Here is a 24215-nt window from a genome sequence, read left to right as displayed (position 1 = left end):
GTTCGAAAATAACAAGAAAAGATGAACAGAAAGTATTTGATGTAGAAGTTGTTATAAGGCTCATGCTTTTTCCCAGAGCACTTCATACCGTATTCATGTTTTAGGAAAAAGGAAAGGGTGAAATGGTCAGAGGGTAAGAGTTCATTCTAAACGTTGTCTTCTACACAGTTCCTTCTTACAGTACAGTAGAGAGTGCATGCTAATAAGACATGTGTGTTCCGCACCTTGATAAAGATCTTAGAGTTCCTTTGTGTATGTGTCATCGAAATTTAGGTGCAAATGCACGATGCATTCTAGAATTATGGCCATTTTTTCAAATAGTTTTAGTTGCAGGAAAATGTTAAATATAAAACGAAACTGACAACTTTTTTAGTTCAAACAAATATGTAATGTACTAAATTTATTGTTGTGTAATCTGCAATTCTCAGTGTAATTTTTGTGAGTAAGCGTTTTTTACTTCTAACTGCCACATATAAGTCTGTTGACAAAGGTCTGCCCATGAGTGGATGTTTTCAATGATTCCTCACTCAAACAAATAAATGCATCACTATTAGCGCTGAAGTGACAGATGTATGTTTCTCAGTGGTCATTAAAAATGCAAAGGATCACCCAAATTACCCGGGCAGTGGCCTTTTAGTGACAGGGCTTCTAATTAGTGTGAGAAATATCTATCTCTATGGTGAAAACTAAGAAGAACGAAGGAATGCTGAGAAAGAGTGGGTCATTGCAGCTCAAGAGGCTCTAAGAGGGGTCCTTATGTATAATTGATACGTTGGTTTAAGTATGTAAAAAATGTATGTCATTTGTCTCTACAAATGTAAATTACAAAGGAAACCATTGCTGCAATAGACTTATTATACATTACCTCATTAGTTTTGACAGTTTAGACAAAGAAGTTTGGTGAACATAAACAGTTCTTTTCTACTACTACTCTAATCTCTAATGTCCTCAGGATACACCGCTTAGAGTTTTTTTTCATTAACAGAAAAGGAGAGTAAATCTTAGTGGGCTGTTTAAGCTTTCTTTGACTTTATTTGCTCTCAAATATTTTACTTGTAAATTGCCTTATTTCACAGTAATGCTAACATTCCTGAACTGGAAAATGAGCTCAAGCCCCCAGAATACCATCCTGAATGTGGACACATTTTCAGTGAAGTTAAACTCTCATTTCTCGTGGATGAGCTTTAAAATGTTCTTAAATAGACACTGACTTCAGCTTCACAAACATAAGCTGAAATATGGTCTTGTTTGTTTGCAGCATCACATGAAGTTGTGGATTTGTTTGTCTAGAATGCATGATCTGGTAAGAAATGGTAAGAATAAATGCAACCTCAAGCCGTACTACTCCAGTCACTGTCCATCTGCTCAGCAGCTATGGAAGACTAGACAACTGTGTTTTTATATCTTGTCAGAGGTTGAGCTAGTCAAAGCAAAGTGTCTTTGTTCCTGAAAATAAGCTTTTTGTTAATGTAGTGTCAAAATGATTAATGAATAATTGTCATCACCGTTTATTTATTTTACTTACTGACATTATTTTCTAACTAACATAAATGTGTTACAGTTTATGATACTGAAATCCCTTGTGTTATTCTGCCCTCCTTTTTGTATAAATATTAATCACTGTATAAAAAGGTGTGTGTGTGTGTGTGTGTGTGTGTGTGTGTGTGTGTGTGTGGTGTGTGTGTGTGGTGTGTGTGTGTGTGTGTGTGTGTGGTGTGTGTGTGTGTTGTGTGTGTAACCCAACACAGCATCGCTCCTTAGTCACCACAGGCTTCTTCATGTGAAGTGAGTTGTCAGCTGTCATCGGCGTTAAGAAAAATAACAAAATGACTGCAGACTTCTCTAAATTTTCAAACAATTTCACCAGAATTACAGGAAAAGTGAGGCACTTTTGTAGTTAAGACACAGGCTGGAAAAAAATATGCATGTGGCATATACTGTATAACATCACTCGTAATGTTGGTCTCTGAGGCTGGTTATTCAATTTTGGGCAAAGACATGGGAGCATGGGTGGAGATAAGGAAGCATCAACCACCACTTTATTAGTGTAAGATGACTCATGTCAATCAAACAAGAATGCTTCAAAATGTATCATTCTTTAACACGTTTTAATTGCAACCATGATATTTACGTTCTAGAAGATTAGAATGATTCATAGGAGAGATGCTGGCCCTGCATGGAGGGAGCCTTTAGGAGCCATAATGTTGCGGCCATTAATGATATGCAGCTTTAGCATTGGCTTCAGTTTTGACCATGCAGTGTGACGTGACATAAATATATAATATTAAAGCTGCAAATATGCATTTATAGACCAAATTGCAATTGAAGGTGAAATCTTTAAATTAGACTTTTTGAAGATGTAATGTCATGCTGGCATGTAAACACAAAATCATAACTTAAACACATACATACAAAAACCTAACTTGTAAGAGGAACATATTTGAAATAGGTTCTACTATTGTGGAAATGGACTCTATCAAAGTGAAAAACATGTCTAAGCAAACCTTAAACTGCGTATAACATGTCTATCATGCTTAGATAATAATGAGCCTACTTAGGCTGCGCTAAGCAGGATCTATGAAAACATTCATCAACGACTTCATTCTTAGCTCTCTCTTTTCCTCTTGTTTCTCCAAGCTGTTTTACATTGGCACCATATTGACAGTCTGCACAGGGTTGACAGACTGGATCTGAAGTGTCAGGATTGATTAATTGTTCCATTTGACCACAGACTTTCTGAATAAGATGGATGGCCCTGACAGAAAAGATACAAGAGGGTGACTTGATCCCCATAACTTGCATGAGCACACATCTTGTGCACATACAGACACAGATTCACACATTTAAACTGAAATGAAGCTATAATTTCTTATATTTCTTATTTTTGCCCTTTTTTTACTCCACAGATAAACCTGCAGAGGAGAATGAGGGTCACAGGCCTAATTACCCAGGGTGCAAAGCGTATTGGCAGCCCAGAGTACGTCAAGTCATACAAAGTAGCCTACAGTGATGACGGGAAGACCTGGAGAACATACAAAGTCAAGGGCAAAGATGATGATATGGTGAGACACACAAACACAACGTATACACACCCGTTGTCATCTCTCCACTAGCCTCTCACTGTGTAATACACAGACAAAGTCACACACACGCCCATACTCGCACACGTGCACACACAGCAACTGGAGACTGTTCACTCAGTCAAGGGCAGGGTAGAGGACATGATGAGATCGCTTTTTAATTAGCTAGCACACACCGGGCCCATCTTGCTGCCCCTTACCCCCCTCCACTTTTATGACTTCTAGATTGAATTTTTATACTATTTGGGGATGAACGGCCACCAAATAAGCCACAAAGCATTCTATCATTCCTGACAGCAAACCACGGCCGTCCTCCATTTTTGGCCAAGCTCCGAAGGACCCAACGTTCTTTTCTAAATTTATTACACTGAACAATGAATGAGTCTAGACTTAAATTTTCTGTGATCTCAGTTGTGTGTTGTCTGTTTTGTTTTTTAAAATTGGGCACACAGAAAGCAGTGTAAATTTGTATACAGTATTTTTGGAAGTGGAAGTTGTAACCGTATGTGCAGACTGGGATAAATACCTGCACAGGAAGACTTGTCAGTATGTTTGAGGAAGTTACTAACCCTGATTCTTGATCTAGTATAAGTTGTGGACTTTTGTTCACATTGACCTGTTGCCACACAGTGACAGCTCCTTTTAACTTTAACGCCTGAAAACACACTGCTCCGTCTCCCTCTTGCCTTCTCTGTTGCCCTTTCGCTAAGCCTCACACATGCAGTACATCAGTCACTTAAATCAGAGAGTTTCTGTCACACACTCTCAGGTCATTTGGATAAAACTCTCCAGAAGGTATAGCCATATAATTGGTGCACTAATTTAAAACATACCACTGTTCTTATGAATTACGGGCTCAAATGGTGCAAGAAATTGTCTATTTTTCTCTGTAATTCCAGCTCATTGACCTTGAATGACAGCAATTTGTTGAGTGTGGAGTAGACACTAGAGACCGCGCCAGATAGACTGCTACATTACGGCAAAACTGATCTGCTTCACTATCCTCCCTGCCCCCATCTGCTGTTATTTCATTCCCTGCAACAGATTTTCAGAGGAAATGTCGATAACAACGCTCCATCAGCCAACTCCTTCACCCCACCCATTGCAGCCCAGTACGTGCGCATTTACCCCCAAGTCTGCAGGAGGCACTGTACCTTACGCATGGAGCTGCTCGGTTGTGAGCTAACAGGTGAGTAAATTGAATTTGAATTTATTGTATGTAGCATCTCATTTTTAGGGGGTCCTATGAAGACAATTACAAAATTATAAAACACAACAGCATTACATCCGAAACACACTGTATACTACAAATATACAGGTACGGACAGCTTGCTGAAAATCTGAAACAATCACCTGGATAATGTATCAATAACATCAGCATAAAGAGTAATTAAAGCAGTGTGTCTTCAGTACAAATAAACAGAAGATTGACACACAAATAAAAGCATAAACAGGTTGTGATGAGAATATGAAGCTGCAGTAAGCAGTATTAGTTTGCTGTATTTTTTCCTATGTGGTAACAGCACTGAAAATATTGTACGGTCAGGAAGGTTAGAACAAATCTGTTTGTCTTTGTTGTTGCCAGGCTGCTCTGAACCACTGGGAATGAAGTCAGGCCACATCCAGGACTACCAGGTCACAGCCTCCAGCATCTTCAGGACGCTCAACATGGACATGTTCACTTGGGAGCCTGGAAAGGCCCGGTTGGACAAACAAGGCAAGGTCAATGCTTGGACAGCTGGACATAGTGACCAGTCACAGTGGCTACAGGTAAGATGTTATTGGTAGCTAAATATTTGATCTGTTCCAGCTACTGTAGAGATTTGATCAATATATTAGCTGGGAAAAGAACAACAGACTGCCAGGTTCTTGCAGAAAGCTGGTTCACTCTGCTGAAGGATTAGCTCTTACCTCCCTGGCATAGTAATTGATGGTGTGTACATTGTAATGCATGCCAATGGATTCAATTATCTTTCATAGGGAAAGACTTCATTGGTGTGTACAGTGTGAGTTGTGTGGTAAATAGTATATTAAAATTCTCCCTCTATTAGCTAGCTCTCAGTATAATTCTTAGAAACAGTCAGTAATAGGTATTCATTTCTTTTTTATTCATGCCAGTCCTTTAACACCCACACTGCCTCTGTTGGAAGAGTTGACTCCTTTTATCTTTGGCTGCAGCCTATGCTTCTATCTATCTCTGTGAAAACACCCAATCCATTTGTTTTAATTTCAGTAACTGATGGCTGAAAATGTCTCCTGAAAGGGACAAGACATGTCTCTAAGTGAACGTTTACACCTCAGTCTTACTGCTTAACAATGTGTGAGATTGACGGAGGCCTAGAGAGTTTAAGATACATATCAATCAGACTCAATAAGGCCCAGTATGCCCTCACGTATGGCCTCATATATTGGATTTTTCTTTTTTTTTTAAATAAAAGGCAGTAAATGTGATCTGCTTTTAGAGTAAGAAACCACATATTACTTCAAGCTGTAAAACTGATACCATAGAAGAAATTGTGATGTCGATCATCTTCTCAGGGAATTGAAGATCAGAGTGATTTCTTGGCCTTTGTGCTGCACCCGCTCCACGCATACCGCCTCCCTAGCAGTGACACAGTTAGCGCTCTGTAGTCTGTAGCGCTGACTCGTCTGGCCGTTATTAGATTGGCCGGGTCTAGAGTCAGATATGTTTTTTATTACGCTGAAAGCTTTTTGCCTAGGGTAGGGTATGCAGGGCTGTGAGTTGGAGGAGACATGTACTTAGGCAGCCCCCATCCAGGCCAGGGAGCGCTACTAAGCAAAATTGATTGCTGTGGGTAAAGGAAAACTTGTGGTCTTTTATTACATGCTGTGCCGGCAGGAAAGGGGAGATGGTATACAGACACAGTGAGAAAATCAATGGCTTCCACTGCCAAGGCCCATTTTTGCGCACACAGGGATATACAATATCTGACTTTTGAAAAGTAGACATTTAGAGTTATGTACTTTAAAGTGCTTTTTCACATTCATACCGATACAGCTGTTGAAGCTAACCACTTTTTTATATTTAGTGATGGTCTTATATGCATCGGTCCAACTCCCACAATCAGTGTTGTCTTAATATGGGTTGCCATGGCAAATAATTGATTCCCAGTGACATTATTGAATGAACAGATTAATGGAATTAATCAGCCTTAATGACAAATTAAGTATTCCTATTAATCAAGACAACTGCTCTGGTGTGCAGTGGAGGCTGTTGGATACTCTTTACAGACATTAAATATCAAACAGGATTTATTGATGTGTAAGACTGGACAAGATCTCTCTTCAGTTTCAATTTTAGTTCCTAAACAGTGGAGTTATGCACTGACATATTTTTGTCTCTAACGCTACACTAAATAATAATGTATAAATAAGTTTTCCAGCTTTTTAACAAAACATAAATGTAGTAAAGCTTCCGTCCGTCTCAGGAGACGCCTGTCAGAGATATTGACACATTGTAATCCACTACGGGGTCATGTTAATTATAGAAATACACTCAAAACGCAAACATGCAATTAATAACTTCAGTGGTAATAATTTGATCATCAAGTGGAGACAATAGTTTTCAGCAGATTAAATACTTACAGAATAGAAATGCTAAACAAAAACACCAAGAACTGGACCTGTGTAGGATCTGTCCAAGCTCAAGTTAATGGCCTGGTAGGAGATAAAATTACACAGAGAGAGACGGAACCAGAATATTTCAAGATGTTTTTAAGAGAGGAGCTGAAGCTGTCAGACTGAGCTGCCAAGTGTTCCAGCTGGCATAAGCTGATTAGTTAATTATGCACATTAACATGTCCACATAGCAAAGAAAAATTGCCAGAGAGACAGTAGCTACTTTTCAATTTCACAGTGTCCCTGTTATTGCAACACATGCATTGCAAATTTTTTGGCAAGTAGTGTTCCAGGATTGTGGAGAGTTTTTTGGTAGATTATGGTAAACATTCCTCAGACAAAGAAAAGAGCATGGTTGGAATAGCGTGATTGTGTCTCACATCTCCCAACTGCATTGCAGTCAACAAACTACTTACAGGGGTGTGATTCTTAAATATAAATCTGGATATCCGGCATTTCCGACCTGAAAATGAGGCTCTCGTAAATCATGCAAAGCCGTTGTTTTGCAAGGCACGGGTCGCATATTGATTAACATAATGACCGCTCACTGCTGTCAACGTTTTTTGTGCCTCTGATTCATGTCTTCAAGTCATTCCGCAAGTAGCTATTCTTAGTAGTAGTAAGTAAGTAAGTAAGTAGTATTCTTCTTTTTTCTCCTTCATGCTGTAATGGATGCTGGTAACTTTAATTTCCTTGCGGGAGTCATTCCAAAGGGATTAACAAAGCTAAATCTAAGTCTAAGCTAGTCCATTCATTTGTCAAGATGGAACTTCATTCAAAGCAGAGCTCCATCAAAGAAGCTGCAATCGTTGCGGAAGGTTAGCTGATGTGTTCTAAGAATTTTTAACATGTGGGGGAGAACTATTTCTTTTTTTAGCTGAAACCGACAACAGGACAGTACTTTTATTTTTATGATATGTTGGCAATGCAAAAATTTCATACAAACAACACCTTGGCCACAATTTCTCTAGCTTCCTTTTTAACTAAAACAGTTTGTTTTATTATGTAGTGCTAATGACATTTTTCCCCAGGTATTTGGAGAAACCGACACAAATCTGTATATTCTCAAATAGTATGATATTAGCCACTATTAGTTGTTGTTTCCCAACAGAGTGAAGTAAATATTCAGATAGATAAAAATCTTTTTTAAGAGATTTCTTTTTGCCTATTAACCTACAACCTAAAGTGCCTGTATTTGCTTAATCACCCATCAAGGGTACTATTACACATCTCATAAAGAACACATGCAGAGTATGCAGGTTAACAGTCTGGCAGATGCATTCAGGCTTCTAACTGACCACAAAGTTAAAGGAAAACACCTGAAAAGAAAAACAAACGGTATATAGCCTTCCTAAAAGAACAGGTTTTTCAATGTGCACTATTTTGCACTGTGCACTGTATTTTGTTAAATGCATATAAATGGTGTGTGTGTGTGTGGTGTGTTGTGTGTGTGTGTGTGTGTGTGTGTGTGTGTGTGTGTGTGTTGTGTGTGTGTGTGTGTGTGTGTGTGGGTGGGGGGGGGGTTGTTGCCGCATCATGGGTGCGTCGTATTTTTTTCCTGCTTTTTTGTCTTTTGCCAATCACACCTATGTACTTAGCAAGGATTAATTTTGGATCATGGTGGTCAATTCTGAATCACATCTCATGGGTAGCACCTAAAAGGTTCTATATATCGGATGTGCTCCGCACCGCTAACAGGCTTTGCTCTTGGTTTACCCTTACTATCATGGGAGGAGTGCGAGCAGAGGCTGCACTTTGCCAATTTTGCGTGAGGTCCACGACCTTGATGCCAGTGTGAAGCATTATTTCAGAATAATTTCAGAAATCTCCAGCATAAGTTTGCATGGATTGGGCTGCACCAGAGCCAAAATGAACAACGCTAGCTCCACTGAAAGGACTTGATGTTCTACGACTGGACTAGGCCAGTGTAGGAGACACGTGGTCAAGCGCCTTCATTCTGCTGGAGCTCACAGCGGTGCAGATGGTGCTTCGCCCCCCAGCTGAAGAGGAAGCATGTCATGGTGAGATCAGACAGTACCACAATGGTGGTCTACCGCAACAGACAGGGGGGGGGGGTGTCAGATCCCCAGCACTGCACAGGATGGCAGCATCCATCCTGTCCGAGGCAGATTGACAACTCTGCTCCATGAAAGCCTGCTAGGTTCCGGGGTCCTTCAACATGAGGGCAGACAGCATGTACAGAGGGGAGTCCCCTTGAAGAGGCGTGGAGGACGGTTCGGCCGGCCCTTGGCTGGCCTCTTTTTAAGCAAGAAGAACAGTGTCTTCTTTGGTTCTCCCCACGCCCAACACCTGCAATTGATTGAAAATGTTTTGTTTTATTCAAAGTAGTTTAAAAAAAAATCACAGGTCTCAAATAACATTCTTCTGAGAAACTATAAGCATGTTTTCTTACACCCTTATAATGTAAGCCTACAAATCCCCATGGCAAAGCAAAATAAATAAAAAACAGTCCTTGAGTTTGCTTTTGTCAAGTGCTATGTTTAAGCTTTGTACAAGATTAAAAAAATACTAACCCTTTAGTTAAGCTACAGTAGAGTGGCTGGTTCCAATAAGCTTTTGCTGTGAAGACACTTCTCTACAGAAGAGATTTATCACTAAAAGCACATCATTACATATTCTTTGCTAAAATGTGTTCCGAACAGCTGCATCTCTAGCAACCACACTGCTATGTAACTCCACTTTTGGCTATTGCCTTACACTATTTCCCTAGTTCGCCAGTGCAGTGAAAACCATTACCCTCGCTAGGCTTCTGCAAACATGTTATTGTATAAGCAAAGAAAAAAGTCACATTAAAATGTGCAATTTAAATCACTCCAATAAAATTGTCAACCTAACTTTATAGAGGACATTCTTTATAACGTACATCATGTACATCTGTACAATAAATAATGATGGGTTGAAGGTTTTCTTTAAATAGCATTCCAAAGTGTAATGTAAACATGTATTGTGTAAACATTGAAAGTCACTTCATTTGCAACTTGTTTAATTTATTTGTAGCATGCAAAGGTTACATAACAAGCTATGAAAGTAATTCCATTCTGGTGATTCATTTGTTATCCCCTGTCTCTGAGGTTTTCACACCCAATTATCTCCTTAAAGTGATAAATATGTGTTGTGTGTGGCTGTGGCACCCTGATAATAACCCCTGTTTCTGATGACGGAGAGTGAGCTCAAACTTGCGTGTGAAAACTTTAGCCCCTATGCAATTGGTTTATTGGAGCTAATGTGAGATTCAACGTACAGGTACAGCCAAATATCACACACCACTCATTTAGGTACCTGATGATTTAGGGTAAGTCATCACACATCCTAAGTAGATCAAAGGCCTGAATACATGTATTATGTATTTGCACACAGTTGCACTGTTATCAGTTTTACTTGTGTTATCCCCATCTATGGAATGACTAGGTTTCTATGTAATTGCCCCTGCAGGGATTAAATAATGACCATATTCGTACTTAAGTGAGCAAAGATTGATGTTTAGATGATATTGCTGTTTGGTTTCAAGCAGGGTTGGACCCTAAAGAAAACATCATGTTGCAGGCAGGATTAGAATTTGGCTTCTTTATCAAAGGAAGAGCAGGAAATTCTCACATAATAATTATGCAAATGACAACTCTGAGAGTGGAGGTTTGCAAAGGCAGATGCTGATGAGGTAAATAGTGGCAGCTTAGCAGCAAAGGCCATGCCTGCACATGGAGTAAAGTGTATCTTTGCTGGAACACACGGGACCAAGGATAAAGCACAGTGGGAGACTATAAATCCGCGAGACTAAGACAAGTGGAGAGACTTAAGTGAAGTGACCTATCCCAATCACAGCTGTATAGGGCCTGTCGAATGTTCCTGCCAGTGTTAGTACTTTAGCACAAGCTGCATACATTTCTTCATTGCTAATATCATAGTTTATTTCCACTGGTGACAGTTGCAGAGGCATGCAACGGAATGGAGTTTTCTGTTTATTGAAGAAATGGTAGTTCCTGAATACCATGATAGTCAGGTTGGATCAATATACACTAGGTGCTATGATGAAATGCTGCTAGATCTCCATAGACCCACTCTATCTGCCTCAGGAGTGTTGGTGAATAATGTGAATAGAGTGTAAGAATAATAAATGACACTGCCACAACAGTGCAGTTTTTATTGGTAGAAGTTGGCAATCCTCACAGCTGTGTGACAGAACGAGGTTGCTGCCATGTATTTCCTGACTTTGCTGGTAAAATCCATCTGTACAGTAAACGGCCAACAGAGATGATGAAGCTGACGCTAAATCACACTGTTTTCGATTTGATAAAATGCTGATTCCGATGTATTCAAACATTAAAGTCATGAAATTCATTTCAGAAATAGAAGTTACAAATTCAGACGGAAAATAACACATCCTACATAGTGTTGTTAACCCTTACATCCTTGCATCATTTGAGGTTTTTGGTCAACCACTTAGTACATTTTTATTACCAGAATTTGAATTTATTGCTAAAATGGTGGCTCGGTTTCATTTTCCAGTCGAGACATGTTTAGCATGGTCTTGAAGGGACCTGCAGAAGGTGATAATGCCATTTTAGACACAAAAAGATATAGAACTAGTGCTGTCAATCGATTAGTTGCATGATTGTCTGTCAGTGTTCTGAGTTTGAGTTTCTGTTGGTTTTTAGGTTCTGTTCTTTCGTGTTTTATTTTGTAGTAGTCCAGTTCTGTCTTGTGTTGTCTGGATTTATTTCCTGTCTTGTGTTTTCTCCCTGTTGGATTGTTCTGCCCCGCCTTGATGTGTTTCAACTGTAGTATCACCTGTGCCTCGTTTACTTGTTACGTCTTGTATTTAGTCTCTGTGTTTTCCTTGGCTGTTGTCAGGTCATTATTTCTGTTTAGAGTATCTGTGTGATTAGTCTTCCTGTAGTCAGTGTTTATGGTTACTGTGATTCCTGTTTTGTTTTGTACTTAGTTTCTGTAATTGTTATACCAGCTGGACACCTTTTGTTGGGATTTTCAGTATTAAATATTCAAGCTCTTTCCTGCCTGTTGTCTTTGCACTTGGGTCCACCATTTTCTCTTGTGACAATTGTCCATAGTTGTCCAAGTCAAGATTAATCATGAATTATTGCACATTTTTTTATCTGTTCTAAATCTACTTTAAAAAGGGATATTTTTCAAGTTTTATTGCTCTCATCAACATGGGAGCAGACATGCTTGCTTTGTGCAAATCTTTATTATTATGGCACTAATCCAAAACAAGCCCGTCAATCAGCAACAGATGGACATATTGACCTGAATGTAACATTACTAGGTAATAGTAACACAATGGAGTTTCCCACCTTACACGTGTACCTCTTACTTCTCTGAACATCTTACACTTCTTACATTTGAGTTGCAAACTAACTAGTTTAGCCTGCCATTGGCAAGGAGAGGAGAGTTCTCTGCATCAACCATATGCTTAGTCAGCAAGTGGTACTTGAGACTTGACATACTCCGGTGGTAACGCAATTCACATCAACACTACTATACACGCTAATGACTTCTTGTTGGAAGAACCTCCTGGAGGAACTGAATCACCTTTTAAAAGCAACCTTTTCTTTATCCATTTCTGCTTATGGATGTTTGTTTCTGCTAGCCATTCACAACATTACCGCTCCATCACATCCTGATTTTTCCAAACTACAGAGTGACCCGAGGCCCAAATCACAGAACACGTGTCGAAAAAATTAGTGCCGTTAAAAGGATTTTGTTGTTATTATCGTGTTCATTTTGACAGCCCTAATTAGAACATGTCATGGCGAAGGACATTGTTGTTGAGTGCTTTGAACACAGCAAGAGGGTAAGAGATTCTAAAAGAAGTCACCAGGCACTGTGTTATTTGAATGCCACCTTCCATTCATTGCCCCTATGGATAATGCGAGATAATTGGATTGCTAATTCCAAGCTTTAAAATGAGATAAAAGACACAGGGTGGTGGTTCTTGGTGGGTAGAGTGTTTAAAACTACATAATCAACGCATGAATGAGACCTGTCTTTGCTTATGAAGAAGAAGCCAGTGCGGGCAGAAAAAGTGGAAGGATGGATGAACTCAATGTATTTCTCCAAGAGTATCATTTTTGGGCCTGCAAAAAAATACGGTCTAGGAGGAGTAGTGCATGGAAGAATTGTATGATCTGCCTTCGACAAAAGTCACTCGATTTGTGTTGAGAGGACACATTTCCATCTCAAGGAACAGTACAAAGGGGATCCCTCAATATCATGGAGACATTTCTACCTTAGCATACTTCTCACATTTAACAAAGTAGTATTGGCTTTTAACCAACTGAGAATCCCCAAGAGAGATTGTTGAAAGGTCCTAAACATTGTCCATCCAAGACAGATAATTCTACTTAAGTTTATATAGGTCAATTGGATGTTCAAAAGCTCTATAAATCAAAGCACTTCTTGCATCCAAAGTCTACCAGCAACATTGGGGTGGCACTAGTTATACCAGAGGTGACTGTAACAAGCTGAATGTCAGAGAACAGTCTTGTCATGTTCAGGCTAGGCGCAGAACAAGCTGCCCTGCAGATGGATGCAACCCAACACTTGATCTGGAATCATCAATCTTGTACTGCACCACTATGTTGGGTCACCTTCTCCTTGTCTTGTGAGTGACAGAGCCTTTTCTGTCTCATTAATCCGACGCAACCAGTTCTCAACTAAAATACTGCAACACAGTTAGCAGGGCTCTTATTGTATATATACTTTAGATATGCACTGAATGCATGGAAGGACATCAATGATTCCCTCTGATGGTAAGACGGGCTCACACAAGACCAAGGAGGAGAAAGACATGGACAGAAAGAGGCAGAAACGGACAGTTGAAGTCAGTGAAATACACTTTCCAGAGAAAAAATATTAAATAAAAGTCTTACATAGAGCGATGTTAATGGATTACACTTTTAAATATAGATTTTTACTGTGCAGACAATTCTTAAGATTTGAAAAAATAATCTGTCAGATAAAATGTATGTTACATTTCCAAATTGGAGTATACCATAGACATTGCAATCATTTACTTTGTCTTTATTTTACTTAAGTGCACAGACCTTACATAATAAACTATGTACATTTGTATCCGACAAATGTAGATAGATGTATTCAAACATTAAAGTCTTTTTGAAATAGAAATTAATAATTTGAATGGAAAATAACACATCCTAAATAGAGTTGTTAACCCTTACATCATGTGAGGTTTATGGTCAACAGCTTAGAAAATTTTAATTATGGGGCGGCCTCTATCTTACCCAGTAAGAGCATTCGCCTCACGTTAGCAGAGTCCTGCAGCGGCGCAGGCTTCATCCCCCATCTCTCTCCCCCTTTCAAGTATATGCACTATCACTGTAACAAAGGGAAAAGCCCCAAAAATAATCTTAAAAAAAGAAAATTTGAATTACCAGAATTAAAATGTTCTGCTAAAATGGTTAAAAAGTTTAATTGTCATTTAGGTACTTGTTTTATGTGTTTTAAATCTTTTTCCTCTTATTTTCTGCAAGTAGCATTGATTGTCTTAAAACTCACATTTTAAGCATTTAAATGTTTTACTCAATATTGCAATTCAAAATATCCTTGTGAATTAATATACAGTGGAAGTAAATTACTCCAACTGTTCGCCAATGCTTTCTTAAGCATCAATGCATGTTGCTACTTCACATAGAGCATTGTCTCATGTTGACAAGAGGCTAGAGGGAACAATAAGTAGGACTAATGCAAGAGTGATTCCCACTGAGTGCCTGTAAGCGTACATTTGTTGTAATCAAACCGGGTATCATCAATGCACCAATTTTGTCGCGCACAGCTTTCTAATCAAATCGCTACCTCAAATATAGCCCTGCTGACAACAAACTATTTTATTTTAATCAATAGAATTACCTGGGTCTTTGTTTCCTCCATCTACAGAGGAGAATAACTTTAATTTGTCCCCTTGAAACTAATCATTTCTTGAGTGTTATGCAGCAATAATTAAGCTTTTCCTTTCTTAAGACTGAAAAGCGGCCTCGGAGAGAGTAAAGGCATTGTAACATGAAATGGATTTAGGAGGGATATTTTCATCTGAAATAGCACTGATCATGTCTGTACTTTCTTAAAATTACTCGCATGGACAGCAAGAATTTATTGGGAACTTTCAAAGGCGAGACGCATTCTGCGTCCTTCAAGCTTGATTCCCCCACCATCCCCACATGAAAAACACAATCCTTAGAACCATGAATTGTTAGGCAGCATGCAGAGGCTATCTTCTTAAATCCAGCACATTTTTATTACTTTGATACTATATTGATCTGGTCGAAATTAGATAAAGGCACTTGTCACTGCAGATGTGACTATTCAATGTTCTGATTGCATTAAATACATCCTTTATTATTTACCGGCAGTGATGGGAATAATGGCGTTATAAATAACGGCGTTACTAACGACATTACTTTTTTTCAGTAACGAGTAATCTGATTGATTACTTTTACCACCTTAATAACGCTGTTACCGTTACTGCCGAAAAATGCGGCGCATTACTACAATTGAAGCTGTTTTTTTTCATCAGACCAACTAGATCTCTGAGCCGAGAGGCAAAGACTTTTTTTCTTCCTTGGTTAGTGGGCCGTGCACGAGACAAGCGCATAAATGCTGGCTGAGGTTGAGTAAAATTTCATGGTAAGCCAATCAGAAGTAGAGTTGGGCGGTTTTTCGAAAGCTTGTATAGTCCGACACAACAAACAACACAAGCAAGTCAGTCAATGAGAAACATGTATGGCATTATGAAATCAAAGAGGGGGGTGGCGGACTTGACGCACACAACAGCACACAAGGATAAACATCAGGGCACTTATGTTATTTGCACTACAAAGACAAATATAGACTATATATTTTGTATGTCTGTATTAAGTGTCCATTTCATTATAATATTCAGATTTACCATTACTAATTGAACATGCACATGCATTTTAAGTTCCATTAAAGAGGGGTGGAGGACGGGTCACATTTGAGCATTTAAAAATTGACTTGAAAGTGACACATTAGTTACTTTCTGAAGTTACTTTTAGAATTTGTAACTGAGTATCTAATTTAGTTAATTGTTGAAAGAAGTAACTAGTAACTGTAACTTTAAAGTAACTTTCCCAACATTGTTTACCAGTTGCTCAGCTTTTTAACATTATTTGTCCTACTGCTTCACACACAAAACTGAATCGATGAGAAGAGCACCTGCAGCCAAGTTTTCTTGCTGAACTAATTAAAGAAACAGAACGTTAGAAGGACAACGTCTCCAGGTGGTTTCAGTTGCAATCAGTGAGAAGCGCAGCCATTTAGCCACAGCTGTGATGCTGAAAAAGTATGAAATGTATGAACACCAACTTGATCATAACTTCTAATCTCTCAGGCTGCATGTACACTTCTGTGCATGTAAATTTTATCTTGATTCAACCTTCACAAGAGTTACCATGAAAATATAAATTATCCCACATGTCAGTAGGATTAACTCATTCCCAACTGAGCCAACAATTTGTCTGTGAAAACAACACCAAGTTGCATTCCTACACCAAGCATCAGATATACAACTGTCTGTGCAATATATTAACTGCATTGAATCTTTTTTTTTTCCCTGAAATTTGTTGACAAAGTCTGAGAAATGGCATGGCACACTGATATAAACCTCTGAAGTCAGTATAACAGATGTAACCATGAATGCAATTTTTTTCAGCCAGCACTTGATGTAGGCAGATGTACTAGCCTAGTTTCAGAAAGGCAAGTTCAAAGTTGCACCGTGTAACCACGCAAAAAGAGTGCATGATTATAAGACTTGGCACGTTTTATGAATATGGAGGATCATATTAAGAGGGATTGTTGTGGGTCATTATCAGACTTCTATGCAGAAGCATGACGGATTGGACGCGTCTGAAACTGGATATCTAACTTTTGTCTATTCATTTTGAGATTCCTTCATATTACAAAATGTACTCTTATTTAAATAGACATAAATACAGTATGTTGGTTCAAAAAATGTTGCCAGCAGCTATTGGTAATTTGATCATCTTAAGAACATTACTGAAGAATTCAGGGATAATTTTAGAAAGAATTTGAAAACATGTCTGATGTAACTTTCATTAAGGCTTTATCGTCAGAGACTCATTCTAATCCTGTCCAATGTGGCTCTATTTTATTCAGTTTCCCTGCAGCTAGTATGCTGATTCAATTAGCTTCCAAATGAAGTTACGGAAGGGATGGTAAATCCATCTGCTTCCCTGATTCAATCGGGTGGTTTTTAGTGTCCCCAACCTCAAACTATAGCCTTAAAAGGTATAGGTCTGCTTCCAACCTGTGTTATGTTACTCATTTGTTTTCATTATCCAAGGAAGCCATCTTATCCTTCAACACCACATCCTGATCCTCATCTCCCTTTCTCTACCTCTGTTGGTTTCACTCCCTCTCATCTACCGTAGGAAGCATTTATCTGTTTTATCTTGGGATGAGTGATTCATGAGTCTGCAGCAGCGCCTGCTGTAATCGTGGAATCTGCAAGAATTGTCAGAGTCAGAGGCGAATGTGCCAGAGCTTAAATCAGTGCAGCAGAGATTGGGTCCAATGTGTTCTGCATGTGTCTCTAAGCCATCTCTTGACAAGCAGGGTATCCAACGTTTAAATCAGACATATTTATGTTCTCCACCAAGGAGAGTGTGGACTGCACTCAAGCAGCACTACTGCATGCTGTATCCTACGGTATTATGATTAATTCAGAATAGTCCAAAGTTAAGCAAATTCTCTGTAGAAAACTGGCCGTTGATTCATCTCAGGGTAAGTATATTTCAAAGACCACCTATGTCCATCAATGTTCTTTATTTTTCAATTTCATGGTTCCCTATTTATTCCATGTGAAGCACATTTTGTTTTAGATTGCAGAGTGTGTGCGTGTGAGAACTCCATATGAATATTTTATATACCATGTGAGAAGCAGGAAAGGGGAGAGAGGAGTGATGATGAGCTGTACAGTAAGTGCAGCAGCCAGAGTCGTGTAAGATATTATTTTTAACATACCTATTTGTAGGATCTTTAAAATCCTGTGCCCTCATTGTTAGAATGGGAACACCATATTTAAGATCATTGAATCATTTCACATTGTACACTTGCTTAATATTCAAGCAGATATTTTTTCCTCCAGCATTAAATAACAGATTGGATTTCAGATCACAGAGATCACGCACGGAGACAGACTACTTTTAGATTGTACCAGTGAGTAAGTGTCCATCACATGTCTAGTCACATTGCCCAAGTCCCTTACTAGTGTAGGGTCAAGTCTATTTTTTTTTACGCATATGGATTCGAGTCCTTCACTCATGCTGATATCGTATGCAACTCGCTGGTTCTTTAGATGCTGTACTCTATACTGTAATAGCTCCAAATAATTCAGGCCATCATTTCCTTCCTGTTGCTTTTGCCATGGCCAATTCCATTTACTGGTTCGTGCAACCATGTAGACTTAACTGGACATGCTGAACTGAGGTTCCATCTGTTTTATGGCTGTGTAGCCAATTAGAACCTCAGGTAGTAAGGTCTCTGCTGCAATGCACTGGCGTTGATGAAAGGCTGCCTTTGTCTTGGAGGAAAGAATAGGAATTTAATAAGATTTAATGGTTTAAATGAGCACTTTCTATTTTAAATCCCCCAAGTTATTGTGTTGAATTATAGATGGAAAAAACTAAAAAGTGACCAAGCAGGTGCTTGTGTTGCAAGCTGTTACTTTTCTATACTGACTTCAGTACAATGTTACCGTTTATAATTAGTAATGCACCAATGGTGAAATTCTGAGCCAAAATCTGGGGTTATCTACAAGCAGGTGCCATTCATTATGTGTTTAAGCATATTATATATACTGTGAAGATGGAACAATTGTCATTAGTTTTAGACAGAATAACAAAGAATTTAGGTTCAGTTTAGTGCTGTCAGTTAAACGCGTTATGAACAGTGTTTACGCAAACCTATTTTAGCGGCATACATTTTTTTATTGCAAGGTTAACATTCTTTTTGGCCTATCAAACTTTGTAGTTTTTTCACATGCTGTTGCAACAACTAGTAACATTAGTAAAAACTACAACACCACATTGGATTTAGCAAGACCAGAAACAAAATCACAGCCACGCCACACACACTACAAAGAGTAGTAACGTTTTGAGTGGATGGCGAGAAAGAGAGGCCAAAATGGATGCCAATAAGATTCTGAATGGAAAGTTTACTTTTTAAAAGTTGCCAAATGGTTTCATGACAACACTAAAGTGATGTGTGTTATGTGTTGAACTGAGCTATCACCGCAGCAACGTCCGTTCTGAAATACCACTTGATAGCCAAGCACACAGCTGATGGGAATTCTCCACCCCCTCGTCAAAATATTTCTTTCACCCTTTTATTGATGGACAGTGTTACATTGTGTGAGAGATGATTTGCTCCAAGTGAGAATGTTACGTTTGTAATTGAACACTACAGTATGCCAGATGCCAATGATGTTTTCAGTAAAAAAAACATTTGCACAAAGCAAGCCGACTTTTCCATGTTGACAAATGTGCAATTAGTTGCGAGTTAACTATGACATTAATGCGATTAAATATTTTAATCATTTGACAGCACTACTTCTGTTACATGCATATTGCTTCATGCACGTGTGCTGGCATCAAGACTAGAGTGACGAGAAAGGGGGAGGATGTTCAATGCATAGTGATGTCTTTGCCATGTAAAACTGTTTGGCTTAGAAAATGAATGTGCTTACCACCATATTGCACTTCACTGTAAGTCAATGCATGGTAGTCAATGCACTAATAGTACTGCCAAAACAAGTCATATTGCTCTGCAACAAAAACATCCATCTTTGTGTCAGGAGAGCTCATTCCTCATGGAGATGTTTCTTTCAGAAGAGTGAATTTGATTCACTACTAAATTGAGCAATTTTAAAGTCATTGTATACAAGTCGAATTTCAAAAAAGGGGGAAATCTTTTAAGTTCATATTTGAATGTGGTCACACTTCACGGCCTGAGGCAATATGATTCAGCCATAAAGGGGACCTTCTCTCTATGACATCACCTTTACTATTCTCAATGCTCCAAGCAACTGAGTCAGAGTGTCTGGAAACCTTCCTTTCTCTCTGTGAAGGCATTTATACCTTCTGACATCACACCCACACTGGTCACAAAAGGTGTCAGAAAGGAGATTTACTGTCTGTTTGTGTCACCTGCAGCATGTGTGTGTCCCATAAGAGCCACCCTGACATTTAAAAGAGGACTTAACATGTATTTCATTGTGTGCTACTGCATATAATCTAAGGTGACAACTAGGGCTACACGAAATGAAGAAAAATATCTAATTGTGATTATTTTGACTGATATTGATGATTCACGATATTTTAGGGAATGATCATTTTGTATCCTTCTCATTTTCATTGAAAAACATTATAACTTGAAAGAAATTATTATATTGTCATTTACGCAAGGATTTGTACCAAACAACATGTTTGCGATTTGGATATTGCACTAGTCCATTTTGCGATTTTGATAAAATTGCGATTAATTGTAACATGTTAGTGAACCATCTCATGTATGCAGATGACTTGGCTGTTGTCTCTCCTAGCAGTGCAGGGTTTCAGGAGCTGTTGAATATATGTTCCAATTATGGTTTTGAATATGATGTAAAATATAATGCCAAAAAGAGTTTTTTGTTATGAGCTGTAGAGTGAAAGAGGATAAGGACCTTATTTTTCCATCTTTCCATCTGGCAGGGCAGGTGCTAACTGTTGGTTGTAAAATTAAGCATTTGGGTCACATCTTAACAGATCAAATGTCAGATGATAAGGACATGTATAGGCAGCGTTGCATGTTATATATACAGGCTAACATGCTTGCCAGGAAGTTCTCCTGGTGTTCTGATATTGTCAAGATAAACCTCTTTAAAGCATATTTTACTGCTTTTTACATTGCCCCTTGTGGGTCAAGTTCAAAAAGGCAAGCTTCAACGAGTTGCAGGTCGCTTATAATGATTGTTTGCACATTCTACTCAGGAAACCTAGGTGGTGTAGTGCAAGTGAATTGTTCTGTCAAGCAGGAGTTATTACATTCTCTGCTTTACTGAGGAATCTGATGTATAAATGTATTGGTCGCCTGAATTCTTCTTGTAACTCTGTCATTTCACATCTGATTAACCCGAGGTTCAGTGCTTTGCGATACCAGTCACCCTTATGGGATCACTGGTATAGCTGTCTTATTTAATTTGTGTCTGTCTTTTGTATCTGTATCTTTTTTTGTTGTTGTTGTTTTTTTGGACCGTGAGTCTAATAAAGGCTATCTGTCTATCTAATTGTGCAGCTGTAGTTACAACTACAGGAAGTGACAGTGATATTTAGTCAAACTATCACACTATCCTGAGATGAAGCTATAAATCCAAACAGAGCATCTACATGTACTCATTCCATATTCCAACTTGTAACCTGAGGCATCCACAATGCTCATGCTCAGTACTGCCTCATGGTACAGGCTGCCTGAAGGTAGAAAGGTGTACTGCTGCAAAATATTTAAATTTGGCCATCAGCAAGCTGTTCTTTTTATTCATGTATACTTGCAGCTATTTATAATCAGCACTCTAGATTTTACGTTTTCATAAGTAATTAGGGCTTTTTTTGTCCAACAGGCTAGTCTATGAAGGGCTACAGGCTGTTTGTTTTTCTACAGTAATAAACAAAACATACGAAATTAATGAATACGAGTTTCAGTCTAATTTGTTTGGACTGGTGTTATTGCTGAGTAGGGCTGTAAGTATGCAGCACCCTATTTCAGATCTGTTCATTTTCACTTTCCTGGTACTGGGACAATGTGCTTTCACAAAGAAAAAGCCATACATGTCACATAACTACTTTTCAAGCTTAGCGAGACGCAGTCTCCTGCTTCATCTTATAGAAGTGGCTCAGCCAGCTCACCTCTGTGTGGAATGGAGCATTTTTAAACTCAGAAAGGTGTCATGACACAAACAGGCATTTTTTGCACTCAGTAGTGAAGTGCTCTACTCAGTCAGCCATCTGAAAGAAAATGGACTGCCTTCAGCCTCATCTCTCGTTTTTTTGTCATTTTAGCTTTGCTTTTTGGGTTAACAGGCTTTTCTGAAGATAGTAGGGTTGTCGTAGCAGCACATACTAGTCTTTTTGGGTTGTGGCATGTGATACTATGTTTACATAGCATACAGATCTGACATCCTGTGTAAAAGATCATGGAAATGGTATTTAGATTCAGTCAGGTCACTTCTCGTATGGCCAAAACACAATGGCTCATCCCCTACTTCCTAACCCCCTGCTTCAGGCACCCTTGCTCGGACCACACTCATCTTTGTATTCAGCATTCATTTGTATTTCAAATACACACCTGTACAGTTTTCGGACTGAATCCTGCACTGTTTTGATGCAATTGCTGACAAAATCTGGCCGCAGACAGACAGACAGAAATATAAACACCTGGCAAAGTACTCAAGACTACCTGCGTGGTAGTTTCTTCAGGACAACATTTTTCTACAATGACACACTCATGTATAAAACACCCACAGACTCACAAGGTGAAAACAATATGTACATGGCTGGTAATAAAAGCTTTCAGAAATAGAAGGGGGATTGCATCAAATGTGTCTGGAATATTATACACATTCTTGTCTGGATTAGGATTTATCGTGCTCTATGTCCTACATTAATAGTATTCCATCTTGGTCATCAGGAGCTAGAACCTTTTCTGTTAAACCATGGAGAACATCTTGCTCATAACCCTGAGGACCAGTAGGAAAAAAACATGAGCCTGTTCTCTGAATGTATAATAGCACTTTCATGAAGTTAAAGGGACTCACAAGAGATGAATAAAAAATAAAAAATAAAAAAGATAAACAAATAAAAGATCAAAAGTGAAGCAGAAGACAATATCTTGACTTTAATTATGGGTCAAGCTCCGGAAATACTGGATCCTACACTTCCTATAATGCAACTCAATAGCATTTTTCACAAGACCCACCTTATCATCTAAATGGCCACTTATTTTAATCCTTGTGTTGTCCCATGTTGACTCATTTTCAAAGTTTGTATATAAGTTACTATGGCTTTCTTTAAACCAAATTCCCCAAAAATAACATGGATGGTTCCAAAAGGCTTATTGATGATCACTACTTTCATGGTCTACCCAGGTCAATATCTGTGATCATCCATAAACATATGTTCCTCTGATCATAACTATTTGTCAAAACCATTCATAATGTTTGCTTATTTTACTCACAAATTATGCATAATTCTATGTAAATGAGGTTCACTGGCCCTAAATTCAAAAAATAAGTATAAAACTAGTGGTAATAAGTTATAAAGTTGGCTTAGAAGATGTAATACAGAATTGAGTGTTAATTTATAGGCTACTTTATGCTTTATAAACAGGCAAACCAAAACGGAGTACAAGGGCATGGTTGTAAACGGGAAGACGATATAAGGGTTAAACTCAACACCACCAGATTGGTTGCAGACTTACTTTTATAATGTTGATGTCAACATGATTTCTATATCCCATGAGGTTTGCTTTGCAAAGGTTATTAGTATGCTGTATTTCAGCGTATGATAAGGAAAATTACCTGCTATCGGTTTTTCAAGGTTTCCTCTGGAGAGAAGTATGTTTTTCAAGCTCTCTCCCCAGCTTTATGCTTTAATGATAGCTGTCCTGTTGTGGGCTTGATGGGCTATAGCACTGTCCCCCTCATTCCTCTGTGAGTTGTGTGCATACAATTCTGAATTCTGCACTGTGACCAGGGAGAATATATAAGAAGTATGCATCTCACACACACACACACACACTTTTATGTCCCACAGGCTTTGAAGATTAAATGAGTCTTCAACACATACAGTTAAATTAGCACAGCTGGAGGGAGAATGTCAGCAGGATGCTATGTATGCAAGTGCTGAATTCATAAAAAAAAAAAAGGATGCTGGGCCTCGTTCAGCTCCTTATGAAGCTGCCTCTCGCTGCATTAATCTCTTTATCCTGCAGTGGCAAAGCCACTTCAAATAGGGACACGAGATTTACATGCCAACTCTTAATGAGCAGGGGGGATGAGTATTTGTCTGGCAGAAGTGAACAAGTGTTGCCCCTTTGCAGGCTGCCATCAAAGAGAAGTGCAAATAAGTAATTGACCCCTGCTCCCTTTTCGATGTGCAGCTGCATTGTTGGGAAAACTGGAGGCTTAGATTAAAACATTTTTAATCTCAGACACAGCAAGCAATATCCCAAAATTGATTATCGTGTTTAATTTCCTTGAAACATCTATACCATGAACGTTCAGAGTTTGCTATAAAGAATTTACACACTCCTAGTTTGTCTGGGTTAACGGCTCATGGAGGAGGGGAATGGGGTTGAGAGTGTGATGGAAGAAAGAACAGAAGGCTGTAGGAGAGGCCTTGCTTTAACAAGCTTATCTCGCTCCCTAATTCA

The 24215-nt window shown here is 38.8% G+C and overlaps 1 protein-coding gene across 1 annotated transcript in view; it reads left to right on the top strand.

The window, feature by feature from the left end:
• The window catches only part of LOC116689499 (EGF-like repeat and discoidin I-like domain-containing protein 3), a 123100-nt gene that overhangs the window by 84583 nt on the left and 14302 nt on the right, over positions 1 to 24215 (top strand). Inside the window, 3 exon segments of the mRNA XM_032516054.1 lie at positions 2907 to 3062; positions 4125 to 4269; positions 4666 to 4850. Of these exon segments, the coding sequence (XP_032371945.1) occupies positions 2907 to 3062; positions 4125 to 4269; positions 4666 to 4850 (486 nt within the window).

This window comes from Etheostoma spectabile, chromosome 5 (assembly GCF_008692095.1).
Source record: "Etheostoma spectabile isolate EspeVRDwgs_2016 chromosome 5, UIUC_Espe_1.0, whole genome shotgun sequence".
Taxonomy (NCBI): Eukaryota; Metazoa; Chordata; class Actinopteri; order Perciformes; family Percidae; genus Etheostoma; species Etheostoma spectabile.
The sequence above is the reverse complement of the archived record's forward strand: the minus strand, read 5'-3'. Positions and strand labels throughout refer to the sequence as shown.